Genomic DNA, 17,119 nt, shown 5'->3' with positions numbered 1-17,119 from the left:
GTTTTATGTCATAAATTAAATTTGGTGAGTATTTTATGCCAAAACTATAACTTAAAAAGAGAAATTGACACAAAATTTTATAATTTAAATGTAATTGTATTATATATATTTGTGTTTTTTAATAAATCATAATTTTAATATATTAATTTGTGAAAAAAATTTAAAATAAAAAATTTCGATTTCGGGTTGAACTAGTCGTGTTTGAGTTCATATGTATGACACAATTTTCGGGTGAGAGTTGGTCTAAAATTTTTGGGTTTGGGTCGGGTTGAACCCATCAACCCACAAACACCACCCGTTTAACACCCCTAATTGGTTCATCGTCATCCTCATCACCAACACAACACAATTTTCAAATGTTATTTTCTTGAAACGTCAATTATAGGAAATTACCAAAATGTTGTTTGACCAACATGATTTACTAAAACGTTAATTATGTCAGCTATTGCGTCCGTTAAGGTGGTGCTGACAGGTGTCAAAGACAAAAAGGTGGTTGATGCGTCGGCCTGACTCCTCCTAGTGCCTTGGCTGATTCCTCGTTTTGGCTTGATTGACTCCTCGTTTTGGCTCCGCTGACCCCTCGTTTTGGCTCGCTGACCCCTCGTTTTGGCTAGGCTGACTCCTCAAATTTCATTTTCTTTTCCACATTTCTTTTTAATTTTATTTAATTTAGATTTCTTACTATTTTGTCGAGTCTATAAATACGCAACCTTGTTGTTTGGTTCTTAAAAAACGGTTTTCCAATGGTGGCTTAAAATGCATCAGATTATTTTTATTAATTTTTTTAAACCTAATCACAAAATTAAAAAGTCTAAGACTATCCGCATCAGTGAAAGACTATCTTTTCTACAAACAGCCTAATCAGCATGTCAGCTTTTCACTTATTCTTCTCACAAACACTTTTTACCCACAACAATAACATATATATCTTTCCCACAAACAACCTTATTATAATGATTTTATTAAATTTAAACTAAATAAAAAAAAGAAAGGACCCACCATTCCCCCATTCTTCACCATTCTTCCCCAAGAATCCTTAAGAATGAACACCCTCCATGTCATCCTCTACAACACCCACTAATCCATCCCTCTCACAAATGCCCTCCACATAGGCCAAGAATCACCTACAAACATCCTTGATGTGGATAGTCTTATGCTAGTTATGTTTAAAAATACTACATACAACTTTTTAAAAGAAGGTGTATCTAGTTTATATATCTAGAAGTCAAAATTACTTTGAAATCCTATACAAACCATAACAAATCTTGGAAGTCAAAATCAAAATTTTAGTAGAAGGAATGTAGGTTTGAGAGTCGGGAAAATCGCCTATGGTTGTTTGTCATAATGTACAACATGTTACGACCTTCCGTTCACATCCTACATGCTCTACCACTCCAAACGAATATAAATTTATGTATTTTTAAGTTTGACTTAGAAAAAATATTTTTACAGTTATGCAGGCATTGCATATAAAATTCTATTATTCCTTAGGAGCCTTGGATGCTATAATTCAAATATTCATTAAACGTACAAGTGTACAACATAAGAATATTCAAGTATTATACAAGCTGGTTGAATTTGGAAAGGACATATTTGGTACATTATATATTTCTCAAGTATTATAAATTATATTTTTCTCATTTTTTCACAATTTATATGGGATTTATAAATATAGTGTAAAGATCAAATACAAAAAGGACATACAAAATGACTTTAACGTGAGAAGTGAAGTAAATTATTTTATTTTTTCTCGTCTACTTAAGAATGATGTTTAATTGTAGAATGTAAAAAAAATCGTTATTTTACGGTAGTAGAGTAATTATTGTAGAGTAATTATAATTACTCTATAATTACTTTACTAGTGTAAAATCACGATTTTTAATTTTTTTTTTCAGATATCCTGGGACTAAAATATGTGATTAATAAGATGGGAAAAAATTTCAAAAATAAAATAAAATATCTCCTTCACTTCTCATATTAAAATATTTTGTATGTTAAAACCATTTGTAAAATAACTTAATCCTATAAACTTTTTTTCACATCTAGACTCACATATATATATATATATATATATATATATATATATATATATATATAGAGAGAGAGAGAGAGAGAGAGAGAGAGAGAAGATCATCCGAGAACCACCTCTTATTGTGAGAACCGCGAGAACCAATGTGAACACACCAAAAATGCCTAAAAATAGCTAAAAATCACACAAAAATTTTTTTTTGAATTTTTTAATATTTTTTATAAAAAATCGCTACTTTTCGAAGCCAAAAAAAATTTTTTTTTTTGGCTTCTAAAAGTAGCGATTTTAACATAAAAAATATTAAAAAATTCAAAAAAAAATTTTTAGATTTTTTTTAGATTTTTTTAGGTTTTTTGGGGGTTTAGTTTTTAGCATTTTAGCTTGGGGGGGGGGGGGTGGGTTGTTTTTTTTAGGTTTTTTTTAGCATTTAGCTTGGGGGTTTAGGTTTTTTTTTTTTTTTTTTGGGGGGGGGGGGTGGGGGGGGGTTAGGTTTTTTAGGTTTTTTTAGCTATTTTAGGTTGTGTTCACATTGGTTCTCAAGGTTCTCACAATAAGAGTGGTTCTCGCATGAGCCCCTCCCTATATATATATATATATATATATATATATATAGGGGAAGGTTCATTTGAAAAAAAATTTAATGTGAGAAGAAAAAGAAGAAAGGGCATATTAGTAAAATACTATTTCATTTATAACTCTTTAATTAACTAGAAAATTGACCCGCGCGCGTTGCGGCGCGGGCCAAGAGGGTAGAAACATCATGGACGTGCATTCTATCAGATTTCAAGTTATTCCGTATGAAATTTCTTCATAATAAGGGCAGTACCTACCTGGTTATACATATACCTTGTTTTAAACACATTAGTTTTTAAACTTAGGAAACACAAAAAGCAGACTTAATACTAATTAACTAATACTCTTCACCATGGCCTTCCTCGTTATCAGCAGACTCAAGCCCAAACTATTCATAATCCTTCTCAAGAGTAGCCAAATCCTCTCTCAAAAATTGGTATGAAACTCATTCACATCGACATTCAACGCCCCTTCGAATCGAAGCGATGTAGTCAAAGAAGAGAAAACCTGTAACAACAAAAGCCATCAATTTCACAATTACTTGCAAAAACACAAATCCAAACAGATACAAATTCATTCAGCAATTTCATTTAATCAACTGAAACTTAAACAATAGCTCATATAAAATTATCCACTAATGTTCTAGATGTTTTAGGTCATATGTTGGGGATTATGATAATTGATACCAATTAAGAGCATCCTAAACAAATATATTTCATCCGCAAGAAGCTATCAACAAAATAAAGTGATCAACACAATGAAGTTTTGGATGAGTTACCGAAGCCTTCACATACAGAACAATGACAGATTTATTCAATTATTTGATAAAATATAGTGGCATGTAAATATGTGTGATGACACATAGTAAACCTCAAGTTGATCTAGACCTGTGCTGTCCATGACTTCTGTCTCATCTTCAATGAAGTAACCTTATGCGTTGTCTTTTGTCTATCAGAATATTCTAGATAAATTCAGCTCCCATGGCTTCCAATATCAAACTGAGTGTCGTTGAACATCCTGTATACATCCAAACGAAAAATGACAAAACAGAGTCAGATCTGGAAACAGTCACAAATAGCAATTTTACTAAAATCCAAAATTACTAACAAAAAAAGAACCATAGTGAAAAGCTAAGACACACCTCGTTTCTTAATCGGCTCAATTGGAGTTTGAGCTGATATGGCTAGAAAACGTCCGTAGTCAGTACCCGTGGATTCTCGTTTGCTGCTAAGTTTTCGAAGTAAAACGGCTCGCAAACCGGACCCGACTTGGCATTGCGGCTGTTGCTGAGAAGCCGGCCAGGGCGAGAACGGCAGTGTTTTTTTGCTAACATTCCTGCCGCCACAGAGTTTGGCCGTCAATAAGGGCCATAGAGAGGATATGTTGGGAAGATGGATGGGAAGTGGCTACGCTTAGATGATGACGCGTGGAATGCATTAAAAAACACCTTAGTGTGAGCGCGTTCAATTATGCAAATGAAGCAATTCGAAACCCTTGATTAAAAACTGAAGATTCATATTCTTTAATTCACTGTTCATTTCATTCTTTTAAAATAAAGAAAAGTTTCTTCAAGATACCATATCCATCATAATAACCCAAACAATACCAATATTTTAATTTCAAACTATGCTACAAATTTGCTGTTTAAAATTTCTAAGTTTGCTGGTTATTGTGATTTATGACAATGCCAAATAAAAAAAAATAGGGAACTAAATTTATCATTCATTACCTGTAATAAGTTAAGCCCTCCAGCATACTTGTGATTTTTATTCATAAACTTTTCTTCGGCATTCTAGACAGCCTTTGTAGTCCAACGGTTGCCCTCTCCTAACTGTACATACAATAGGAAAAATTAAAAAAAATGGAGTGAACTTTACAATTTACATAAAATTCAAAAGACCAGTAAAAGAATTTGAAATATGAACCAACCATAAGCTATGAAAAGTCTAGCATTGGAGAAAGACGTCTAATATGTACCTGAGGTGATGCAAACTATACCTACTCCATGACAATTTGAAGTGTAGTTGAATGAAAGAGGTCATGGAGATGGCATTTAAGCATACTGGAAGTTAATATTTTTCTTACATTCTGTTCATACAAAATCACAATGGAATAACCTGTTCAAATGATGAATCATTTCAAACAAATGGTAAAGTAAAAAGATTGAGCATTATTATATTATTGGTTCACAAAGGTTAAGGTCTCAATAAGGCAAACCTTCAGTTCTTTTTGAACCCCAACCCACAGGTGACGTTCGAATCCCGAAACCCCCAAAATGCAAGCCCCAAATGAGAATCAACAAAACCTTAAGGGGGCGTTTGTTTCATGGAATGGAATGGAATGGAATTAGGAAGTTTTTCTTTGTAAAATTGATCTTGGTTGAGGGAGGGAGGAATTTGAAATCCTTCACTCTAATGAAATTTGTGACTATTTCAACATTCCTTAGAAATCCTTCACTCTAATGAAGGAATGAAATGGAATGTTGAAATAGTCACAAATTTCATTAGAGTGAAGGATTTCAAATTCCTCCCTCCCCCAACCAAGATCAATTTTACAAAGAAAAACTTCCTAATTCCAATTCCTACACATTCCACGAACCAAACGCCCCCTAAAGATTCACATGCAACATAAGAAACGCACGAAACAACCAAAGGAAATCCGACTATTGGCAAAATCACACAAAGAAACAGAGAAGTGCATACCGTATCCTCAAGCGAAATCGATAGCGTCGACTTTAAATCACCGCTAAGAATAACCGATTTTACAATTTCGGTACTTCAGGGCTGGGTTGTTTACAGCGGCTATCGGAGATGACAAAGATGGTGGTAGTTTCACAGAGGGAAGAGACAAGAGAGGAGAGGGGAATGGTGGTGGTGACGGACCGACGGGGATGGATGGTAGTGGTGAAGTTAAGATCGGAAGGAACGCCGATATTGATCAACTGGATGTGAGTCTCTTTTTTAGGGTTTTACAGGTCGAATGAAGCGGTGGTGGTGAGGAAACCAATAGACACCATGATGTACAACAACACAAAGCAAGCCTTGTACAACAATAATAAGCACAAAATATCAATATAGCTTAGAGTACAACACTATATTGCCAAAACATGTTACAAATTAGAGTATATATAAATTAGTTAACTAATCATTAATTATCCTACATATAATCTACAAAACCTACACATATCAAAATTTTACTACATGTACCCTACACATTATAGAATTTTATCCTACACAGTCAAAATTTATCCTACACACCTCGAAACATACCCTACACAACTCGTAATTTATCCTACACAACTAGTAATTTATTCTACACTTTAAATTAAGTTGTTTTTTTTTAATTTGGTAAAAGTATATATTTTGAAAAGGAGTTACAAATTTAATTTAGTTAGTTATTAAAGGGGAAGAATACAAATTAATGATTTTTGTAAGTTTACCAATATACCCTTATATTAAAAATAAATGCAAACATTAAATAAAGTAAAATGAAGCATTATTATTGGTTGAAACTTCTTCTTTTTTCTTCTTACAAAAAAAATTCTTCTCATTTGAACCCTCCACTATATATATATATATATAAATAAGATGGATTTGGGCCATGTGACATGTGATTTTGGAGCTTTTTGCTGATGTGGCATGTTATGGTGGAGGTAGAGGGTGGTTTTAGGAGGGAATTTATTCTAAATTTCTAACCTACACAAATTTGGACGCGGGATCCGTTTGAGTTTGGGTCATCCATTACCATGAATTCGGATCCACATAAAAGTCAACTTTTTCACCTTTTTTCTTTGTCAGCCCACAAAACTTCGGGTCGTGTTCGGGTTCATATGCATGATACGATTTTCAGGTTCGGGTCGGGTTTGGGTTCGTGTAAAATTTCTGGGTTCGAATCGGGTTGAACCCGTCAACCCACGAACACGACCCGTTTAGCACTGTTCGTTATTCCATTTTAATTGATTAAACAGAACTGATTTTGGTATATATTTTTAACTACTCTTTTTCTAACTATATATCTTATTACATGTTTCGTTTAATGAATAGGGCAAAAAGGATGATAAAAAGCTTACCTTAGTGTCAAAGTGGGTGAGTATAGATCAAGAGTAAATCCATTCACACCAGATCGGAGATCCAGTGCTTAACACAAGCTGAAAAAGAATAGCATATCAAAGTAGGCCCTTTTGGTTTCTTGTGATGTGCATTTACAGTTTGTTAGCCCTACTATAAAACGACAAATGTGAAATGTGGTACATAAATAAATCTTATTGTGATTTTTTCGTATTCTTTTTTTCAGTTCAATGTAATTTAATATTTACGTAAGTAATGGATCGTTTTTTTATTTCAAAGTTTACGTCAACAATGTTAAATAATATAATTTACTTTAATATTTGTGATTTTCATGGACTCATTTATCTATAAAGAATAGAAACAACATTAATAAAGTTCTAATAACCTATTATAATAAATAGAAGTTTTTTTTTTGTGTCGTGGGTTATTCAGTGAGGCAAGTTTCTGCCCCCGGTTCTTGCCCAAAGTTTCTGACCCTACTCGCAACCCTAATGACTACAACTTTCAATTCAAAACAATTATAAAACAAGTTTGTTCGCAACCCTAATGACTACAACTTTCAATTCAAAACAATTATAAAACAAGTTTCTGACATAGTTCGATTAATATAAACTAAATTTTTCTACCCGCGAAGTTCGCGGGTGATAACCTAGTAACTTACAAACTAATACAAGTGTCCCATCCTAATAATTGAGTTTATTCACGTGTTCATCTTAAGTAATTAAATATCTTAAAGATTGGATCTTATTTTCACAAGTTCAATAATTGAGTTTATCAAAGTGTTCATCTTAACTAATTATTGTTTTAAAAAATGACTGGATCATATTTTATAAGTTATATGATTTAAAAATAATACATTATATAAAACAAAATAACTGTAAAAGTAGTTTTATTAGATTTAAATACTTTTATATATTTGAAAAATTCTGTTTGGAGTAAGAAGACAAGAGTCCACCACATGATACACCAGGCCAATCTTGTCCTTTACCTAAACCACTTGCTATTTGACACCCTGTTTTCACATAACCTAACCCAACCAACTCGTGACACTTTTTATCCTCACCAAAACTTACTAGTAGTTGAATAGAACTCACACACAACCCTTTTCTATATATGTGTATGTATTTGGTGGGTTATGATTATGATTTTTATACAATAATTGATCCTTTTGAAACTCATCTAAATATATAAAAAAGTTATTTGGTTTACTTACACCACACAGCGTGGAGAGGATTGAAACTTAGGCGTTATTCAACATGTGAAGGCCACGTCAGCATGCGTCAAAAAAGTTGTGTGATGGAAAAAAAGGAGGTGTGGAAAGGTGGCATTATCCCGACACATGACACACACTTTTTCTTGTTTTTTTTATTAGCCGTTGGGTAAAACGGCTACTTCCACGGCCCAATGAAAAGATGACACATATGCACACTTATTAACTCAACGCCGGTGGAATTCTCCAAGCCCATAACTCAACGCCGTGGACAACGCCGGGTGCGGCGTGGAAAGGCATAAACGCCGCTGATCCACGCCCACACCGTGTGGTCTTAGAAATTTCTTATCGGGTTCAACGACCCCATACTTTTTCGTAACTTGTATGTTACATATACTGCTAAAAGCCCATGGCATTATAGCCTAGTGACATTTTGTGGGTGAGATAAGACTTAGGGATTATGAGGTACTGGGTTCGATTATCATAAGGGGGTTTTTCGCAGATTAGGTTTTCTCATGAATTAGTGTATAGGCATTATAGCTTAATAGAGATGAATATGATCGAATGCTTTCACTGATGACACGATGATACTACAACAGATTCTCTTATTCAACAAAATAATTGTCCATTTACAATTTATTATTTACAAAAAACTTCTATCAATACATACTTTTTAATCCAAATAATACTTACAACAACTTATGCACTTAATTGTCACATAAAAATGTTACTAAATATATCTACTAGTACTTGTATGCTTGCTTTGATCATTTTAAACGGTAATCAAATATCCTGATATGTTATCAGTATCTTGTTGTTGTAAATCATTAAACTTGTAAAAAAATTACGTACATTGTATTAATAAACAAGAAATAAATAAAAATACTATAAATGGTTCTTAATTGTATGACTTCGGAGGTTATTAATATAAGTATCTACTTTGAAAGCTTAGGTAAATGTTTTTAAAAATGAGCTGGTTAAAAATTATTTGTAGTAAGAAAAATGAAATTTTTAGTTTTTTCTTAGATCGTAACTGATCATTTACTTAATATTTATATAAAAACCTACTTAATTTTAGCATCTATGAGCCCAAATTTAGATGTGTTTTCGGATAAACTGTAATATATTAGACTTGTTTGTTTGTGTTCACTAATGTTAAATTGTGTTTGTTTATATTTGTTCAATCACGTTCATTTGTGTTCGTTTATGTTTATCCAATCATGTTAATGTATGTTTGTTTATGTTCGTTTGTGTTCATTTATGTTCGTGAACTGTTCGTTTAGGCTTTAAACGAACGAACATAAACGAACATAAACGAACACGAACATGCCTGCTTTCTTAATAAACAAACACAAACAAAAAAATGTGTTCGATTACATGTTCGTGTTCGTGTTCGGTTAAAGTTAAATGAACGAACACGAACATGCCTATGTTCGTGTTCGTTCGGTTCGTTTACAGGCCTAATTCTAACATATAAATTTTTTGAACGACCAACGGAATAAAAGTCCGGTTATCTGGGGTAACCCAATCGTAAAAGACGACTTCATAAGCCCGTGATCGTAGATAGCGTTGGGTAGCCCAAACTCACCATCACTAGTTCCAGGGAAAATCCGCTGCCCAAAGGCGCATTGCAGTAAAACCCGATTGAAATCGGATTCGAACTTGAGACCTCTGATCTCAAACCTAAATCTTCACTTCCCCTCCAAGTAACATATAAATTTTAATCCTTTTTAAATAATTTTCTTTAATAATTTCTAAAATCTAAATACATAGCTTTATTAAAAAAAAAAAAGCTTGCTACAAACCTATAAAATGTATTAATTTGCACTTTTTGGTATCCAACTTATAATAAAACACTCTAAATAATGTCATATGCCATTATATCCGTCAACCTCATAAATTTTATTTATAATTATTTAATTAATAAAATTCTTTTAATATTAATATTAATAACTAATATATCGATATCATTTATTTTTATCCTTATCTTTATCTAAGATTAATAAATAACTTCAATTTTGCAATTTAAACACTTTGTTTCTTTTACTTTTAACCCAAAGTTTTTCATCTTTTGCAATTTAATCCCAACTCTTTTTTATTTTCAATTTTGGTCCACCATACTTGTCATCTTTCCCAAGATTTTTGTTTCGTTCTAAATTTTGTGAGTTAATGCACCGCAACGTGCGTGTGAGGTTCAACATTTTTTTCGTATATTTTTTCCCGTTTGACTGGCCCATTGCAGCACATCTATTTTTCTCCGTTTAACAAGTTCGACCAACGCGCGAGTCCTGGATTGACTTGGTTATTTTTTTTCTATGTTTTACGTTTGGGTTTAATTTCTCTTTAATGAGCGTTCGTGATTCAAAGATTTCACGTCTGCTTTTCACTCGGCGTTATTTTTTTTTGTTTTTATTTAATTTTTTTTTACTAGCTTTTCCGGTGCTGGTGGTCGCTGCCAGTGGTATAGCATTGGTACTACTTGACAGTTTTACAACAACCCCTGCAACGCAGAGGCTTAATACTAGTTGATATAATATTATATATTATTTTGGATACAAATTAGTTTTTAACAAAATTTATATCGAAAAAAAAGAAAAAAAAACACTACATGTTAAGTTTTTGTTAGATGTAGGGCTGTAAATGAACCGAGTTCGTGTTCGTTCGTTAAGGAAATAAATGTGTTAACGAACGGTTCATGAACACTTACCGAACGAGATTTTATGTTCGTGTTCGTTCATTAAGGAAATGGGCGTGTTCACGAACAGTTCACGAACACAAACAAATTATACGAATGCGACGAAGGATAAGGGTGGATGGCCCAGAGAGTAGCACTAGAGCTTGAATTCCTTATTGTTGAACGGAGGTCGACCGTATTCGTCGATGTAAATAATAAGAAATGTAAGGGAAATGGTGCATAAACAAGGTGAAAGAGGGTTTTCTAGTTTAATTCTTAGGGTAATAAAATAAATATAAGTTTAATAATCTAAAAGTATAGATAAAATATATGAAAGTACAAAAATCTTTCACTAAAACACAAACATGCGAACATAAACAAACACAAATGAACGAATACTCACGAACAAGTTCACGAACACCCTACCGAACTTCCCGCCGAACGGTTCACGAACTGTTCGCTGAACGTTCGGTTCGTTTACAACCCTAGTTAGATGCTATACATTATAAATTATTAATGAATAACTAGGTTAAAACCTCGTGTATCACACGGGTTGCATAAATAATTTATATATTAAATAATAAGAAAATATATGTTTAAATAATAAATAATAAGAAAGATATATCTTTAAAAAAAACTCATGTATTGCACGTGTTGTATAAAATTTAATGTCATGTGTTAAGACATACATTCATTAAGATTTATCTTTTAAAAATGAACTTTGATGTACAATTTATTTATTATAACATATTACTTCGCTTTTTTTATTTATTATTAGGTTAAAACACATGTATTACATATTTACATGGGGTTGAATCTCGTTTTTATGATACATTCAAATTATGAGATACAATTATTTTAGTTACTTTTATGCACCTTTATGTTTATTTGTTTATTTTATTCATAAAACACTCGTCTTAAATTTGTATTCAAGAAAGTTTACGGTACAAAAAAGGTGGAGATCAATCCCCACTTTTTTATATATTTCATCATTTTTATGAATTATATCGTAAAATCGAGAAATAAATTCTCTTTAAATGAAGTGTAGAATTGTTATATTTAAAAATGGTGTTCTTTATATATGTTGATGCAATGTGCGACAAATCATGGGTTTGAAGTTTACAATTATAGTGATGTTCTTTATATCTAAAAATGATGGGTTTAAAGTTTACAATTTAGAAGCATATGCCTACCATTATAGCGATGCGTCTAAAAACACTTACAGTTTGATAGAAACATATACCCGACCTAGAATAATAATTTAATTACAGTGAAAAAAAATAATACAATTATTAAGTATATATCAGACGGGAACATTTGATTCCTAATTTACCATAATTTCAATCACCGAACTCCAAAGTATATATATCTTCTCATAATAAAAACAAACGCTTATGCTTATCTAAATTTTGTTTATAATTATTTATAGAAAAACAAACATTTATTCTTAATTAATTTTTTTGTTTAATATTATTGTTATTATTATTTACTATGATCGTAATAAAAATAAACGTTTATATTCTTATTTAACTTTTTTGTTTAAAATTATTATTATTATTATTATTATTATTTAATATGCTCATAATAAAATCAAACGTTTATCCTTATCTAAATATTTATTCTTATCTAGTATTTTTTTAAATTATTATTATTATTTAATATGAGAGATAAATAGGAAAATAAGATGAGAAAGTATAAGAGAGTGACACGTGTCCAAAAAAGATTTTTGTTTATTAATACAGAAAGATTTGTTTATTAATATAGAAAGATTATATTATATGTTAGATGAAAAAAATGTTAGAATATGTGGGTTGACAAGTACACCACTCTTACTAAAAATATGAGATCTTAACCTTTTGGTTCGTCTTTTCATTTTCATGCATTGTCAAGTTTAAATGGGTCTCTTTCCTTATTATAAAGTTATTCAAGAAATTTTGCTAGAATTACATGAAAAACTCTTTTGGGTGAGTGAGCCCTGCTAATCATATTGAGATGTTCATACACTTGGTTTTACACAGATAAATCATGAAGGTAATGGCATTCCAAATAAGATATAATCAACTATTATATTGACTAAACGTATAGAACTACAAGGAATTTGTCGACACAACCTATTAAGTATATTCAACCATATGTATATAGTGTTTTCCAATGGCGGAGCTAGCCCTTTAATTCAGAGGTATCCTTTTTTTATACCATGCAATCATATTATAATAAAAAACGATAATAAATATCACTAGTAAAAAACTAATCTTTTTGGGCGATTGGTGAACGTATTTTGGGCTGTCCTTCCTATAAAACCGCCCAAAATCTTTAACGATAATACCTAATAGATTTGCCCCCTTCTTTTTTTCATAGCTTGAAATCGTTCGATCACATCGTCGTTTTTTACTTTATCAAAAGTTTCTGTTCTCTATGTTTGCTTCTTCGTGCGAGACTGCAAAAATGTGAATGAGGATTGACAATTCTGTTGTGCGACGTTTGGGTTTCAGACTTTCAGAACTTCCAATTGCTGCCCAGACATGCCCATAATCAATGGATTATTTAATTCATTTGGGCTTAATTATCATGAAACTTATTATTTGAGCTTAATTATTTAATAACTTTTGGGCTTACTGAATAATTTCAAGTTTCATATTTTTCTTTTAAGGGTATCCTCATATATGTTTACTAGTATCCTAATGTATAAAACCGAAAAAATACACTGCGAGTATGTGGTTGAGCCGTAGCCCGTGTTACGGCTAGTTCTTCATTAGTTCCGCCCCTGATGGTCTCACATATGGCGACAAATGTTGCAACAAAGGATATATTGTATATAAAGGTCCAACACTAGACCTACGATCAAGAAGAGCTCTATTATCCTCGCTATGAGGGATAGTCTCATGATTAAGCTTTAGCACGAGAGTAACTCAACGTGATATCTAGATATCTAGAGGAAGAAAGTAATATAGTATAAATACACGAAAGTACATTGAGAGAGAATGAAACACATGTTTCTCCAAGAAGGGTATTTAATAGTAAGGGCGAGGAGTTCCGCTCTGCCTCGACACTACTCTGATGCACTATAGCAACAAAACGTGCATCGTCGCACACCATGCTGTAACGTATGTCAAAAAGTTAAATGTATGTTTTATGGATGATTGATACCATAGTTGTCAAAGGTGTAAGGTGCACTCAAGGCGCAAAGAGTGAGCCTTGGGCCTTAATGCAAGGCGCTTAAAAAGCGAGATTTTTTAGGTGAGTCGTTTAGGTATTTTAGACATGTTTTAGGCTTTTTAGGGCTAGTTTTAGACTGTTTCCAGGCTTGTTTAGGGTTCTTATAATTGTTTCAAACATGTTTAACATGTTCAAACAATTTTTTATTGCAATTTCGTTGGAATTTGGCCCGAAAATGCATCTGAGGGTCTGAAAATGAGGCTTTTGAAGCGAAGCGAGAATACTGGGATGGACCTGAAAAGTGGGCTTAGACGCGGGTCTGGGTGACCCTTGACAACAGAGATTTATACATTGTGATCTAGGACACAATAGACACAATATCACTTATTTCTTGACAGATTTTAACTCGGAGCTCTCGTTGGCTCTAAGGTATTTTAGTCAGTGGCGGAGCTTGACCAAAAGTTTCGAGGGTGCGTAAAGTGACGGGACCCAAATTTTTTTTCCTGTCGTTACGTTTCAGGTCGGGTCGGGTCGGCTAACGATTCGAGTCAAGTCAAATAATATTAGTTCCAAATAAAACTAAAAAATTTCATTCATTCAAAGGACCCGTTCTTAGACATAAAAATTTGTGATTAAGTTTATTGTGTGGTGGATAACCTAGGGTTAAACAAATAAGAGTTAAAATATATTTACAAAACTACACATCACTTATATACAAAGTGGTAACAAACTTTACTTTAATTTATATATTGTATAAATAATTGGGGGGAGACGATCCTATATAATTTTTAAAATTTCCGGACAAAAAATCGAAACCTATACACTTCTAATCGAAATATTGGGGTGGGCGGGTGCACCTCCGGGCACCAACAAACCTTCGCCCCTGATTTTAGTTATTTTTGAGTTTTAATTTAATAAGAACCAAAAGCGTAAATAATAATCTTTCACACATAATTTTTCCAAGACGATTCATGCAATTGACTCCTTTTTAACCTAGCAATAATATATGAATGAACAATAATGAAACTTTTGTTTCTAAAAGGTGGGATTGAATTATATAAAATACATAATGAACCACAATGGGGTTTTTTCGTAAATAAAAGGTGAGTGGTTTGATGGTAAAGATGGTTATTACTAAAGTATCTTTTATACCTTAATAATCCTAAACAATAACAAACTAAATAAAGTACCTTTCTTAACCAAAAGTATGTTTGGTGACTCTAGTGTATATTTCTTTAACCTTTTTCTAGAAGGGAATATATTTAATGCTCCCACATCCTAAAATGTTTCCTCTAATTTGTTATATTTTGCTTATAATATTTTGATTAAGAACTATAACATAAATTAAAATACTGATAAAGTTTCATACTATTGCAAGGAAAATATATGTAAAGACTACTCAACTATTTTTAATTTGTTATTTAAGATTATTTAGATATTTATACTAGTTACTCTAGTATGCTTTTTGTATTATTATTATTATTATTATTATTATTATTATTATTATTATTATTATTATTAACAAAAACATTGTAGTAAACTTGAAAAGTATAAAAATAAATAAATCTAATGAAATGTCAACATATTTTATGTTAAGTTAATAACTTCAAGTATGTTTTTGGGGTGGTATGTAATGCTTTACAATATACTAGTGATTTTATTATGAAAAGTTAAATATTTAGTGACCCCATATACATTATTTTGTTCTTTTAAATGCGTATTGAAATAGAGAAAAAATATTCAAACAAAATTTATAGAGAAAAAAAAAAAAATACACAAGACATGTTACTTTGTTGGACATACCCCCACCCCACCCCTACCCCCACCCCCAGCCCCCACATTCCAATCCCATATGATGATATGATCAATCATTCTAACATTCATTACATCTTCATAACCTCTCTCTCATCACCCTTCACTCTCTACATTCTTTCTTTCTCTACACAAAAGCACATTGACATTGATTACACTTTCTTGAACACTTTCTTGATTTACTCATCATTTAATGGCACAATCAACCCTTCTCATACTTATGGCTTTATGCCTTTTATCTTCTTCTCAATTATCATTTGCACAAATGGAAGCAAATGCTATCTCTGCAGCACCTGCATTACTACCATCATCACCTTCATCTTCATCTTCATCACCACCTTTGTCTTCTCCTTCTCCTGCTTTATCTCCTGACATTACTCCTTTGTTTCCTTCACCTAGTGGAGGTGAACTTTCACCTACTGAATCCTCACTTCCCACCATTCCTTCTAGCCCAAGCCCACCTAACCCAGATGACATATCATCTTTTGGGCCCAACACCATGGCCATTTCACCATCTGGCTCACTCCCTATGTCCTCATCAGTTTCTTGGAATTCTGCTACTTCAATGAAGATGGTTGTTTCTTTAGGGGCATTTTGGTCATTTCACTTACTTATTTGAGGGTGCTTTGTATGTTACTTTGTTATCTAAGGTGGTAGTGGTGGTGTTCATTGGTTTGAGGGTATTTCAGACATTTCAAAGAAGATATGAGGGTGGTTTAAGGTACTTCTTTTGTTTGGTTGTGAATGGAGTGAGAATCATTGGTGGAGTGGTAACAAAATAATTGTCTTTTTATTCTATTTTTGTTGTAATTCCAATTTCCAATCACTATTTGTAGATTTTCATTTTCCCTTGTTTTTACAAGGAGTACATAATATTTTACTGTAATAATATTTGTATGAATCTTGTGATCATGTTGCTTTTCTGGTTCATGTGATAAGCTTTGTCTTTTTTTAAAGTAGAGTAAAAAGTAGTTTTTTCTAAAGGAACTAAAAAGTAAATAAAAGGCATGCTTTTTAGTAGTCTTTCTCATTTCTTTAATCCATAGAGGACTTAGTTAAGCAAAGCATGATTAATTCTTAATCAGGGGGGGGGGGGTGTTAGACAACCACTACTTTTTAGCACTAGAAGTTCAAAGCCATGATCAAGTGATCATTGGTCTTGTGGATATCCACTTATTACTCCATGCCCTACAACTTTTGGGTTTAAAAATATGAGTAGTGGTTTTAGTTCATAAGTTATACAAATCGTTCGAATGGTTTAAACCGAAGAAATCAGTTAGTCTAGTCAGTTTGAGATTTATTCGGTTTTGTTTACTGTTTATGGTTTGAAAAAATAGGTTTAATTATTCGGTTTACAGTTTAAAACATGTAACATGTTTTTTGTCATTATTTTTTAACTTCTTTTAAGAATGTGTAATTATGCATGTTTGATTTGGAATATATTCATGCATCATCTTTTTAAACTTTTAAATACAATCTAACAATTTTGATTTTTTTAAAACCTAGTTCAAACCCCCAATCCGATTAATCGAACTGTTTTGGCCGGTTTGGCCGACCTAACTGACTCGGCCAGTTTAGTTTGTTATTTTTCTAGATCG

General features: G+C 32.2%; 1 protein-coding gene and 1 long non-coding RNA gene across 7 annotated transcripts; both read right to left on the bottom strand.

Annotated features, from left to right (window-relative positions):
- Positions 1-2,817: 2,817 nt before the first annotated feature.
- Positions 2,818-5,707, bottom strand: LOC110943581. Of its 6 annotated transcripts, none has more exons than XR_002594925.2 (7): positions 5,305-5,707; positions 4,820-4,907; positions 4,532-4,719; positions 4,332-4,433; positions 3,744-4,008; positions 3,490-3,619; positions 2,818-3,109 (listed from the first exon to the last, which is right to left on the bottom strand). It is a non-coding gene; the product is annotated as an uncharacterized LOC110943581 (long non-coding RNA). The 6 variants fall into 6 exon arrangements; XR_002594929.2 differs by having other exon boundaries at positions 3,744-3,937; positions 5,305-5,705; XR_002594927.2 differs by having other exon boundaries at positions 4,580-4,719; positions 5,305-5,704.
- Positions 5,708-15,600: 9,893 nt separating this feature from the next.
- LOC110943573 lies at positions 15,601-16,453 on the bottom strand. The gene has a single exon (XM_022185316.2). It carries the CDS (start codon positions 16,026-16,028, stop codon positions 15,768-15,770), a length of 261 nt encoding a protein of 86 aa, XP_022041008.1. The 5' UTR covers positions 16,029-16,453; the 3' UTR covers positions 15,601-15,767.
- Between the last annotated feature and the right edge of the window lie 666 nt (positions 16,454-17,119).

Source organism: Helianthus annuus, chromosome 1 (genome assembly GCF_002127325.2).
Source record: "Helianthus annuus cultivar XRQ/B chromosome 1, HanXRQr2.0-SUNRISE, whole genome shotgun sequence".
Taxonomy (NCBI): domain Eukaryota; kingdom Viridiplantae; phylum Streptophyta; class Magnoliopsida; order Asterales; family Asteraceae; genus Helianthus; species Helianthus annuus.
The sequence above is the reverse complement of the archived record's forward strand: the minus strand, read 5'-3'. Positions and strand labels throughout refer to the sequence as shown.

Coding starts and splice junctions, on each gene's coding strand:
- LOC110943573 (XM_022185316.2), bottom strand. CDS start 16,028: ATGGCCATGGTGTTGGGCCCAAAAGATGATATGTCATCTGGGTTAGGT.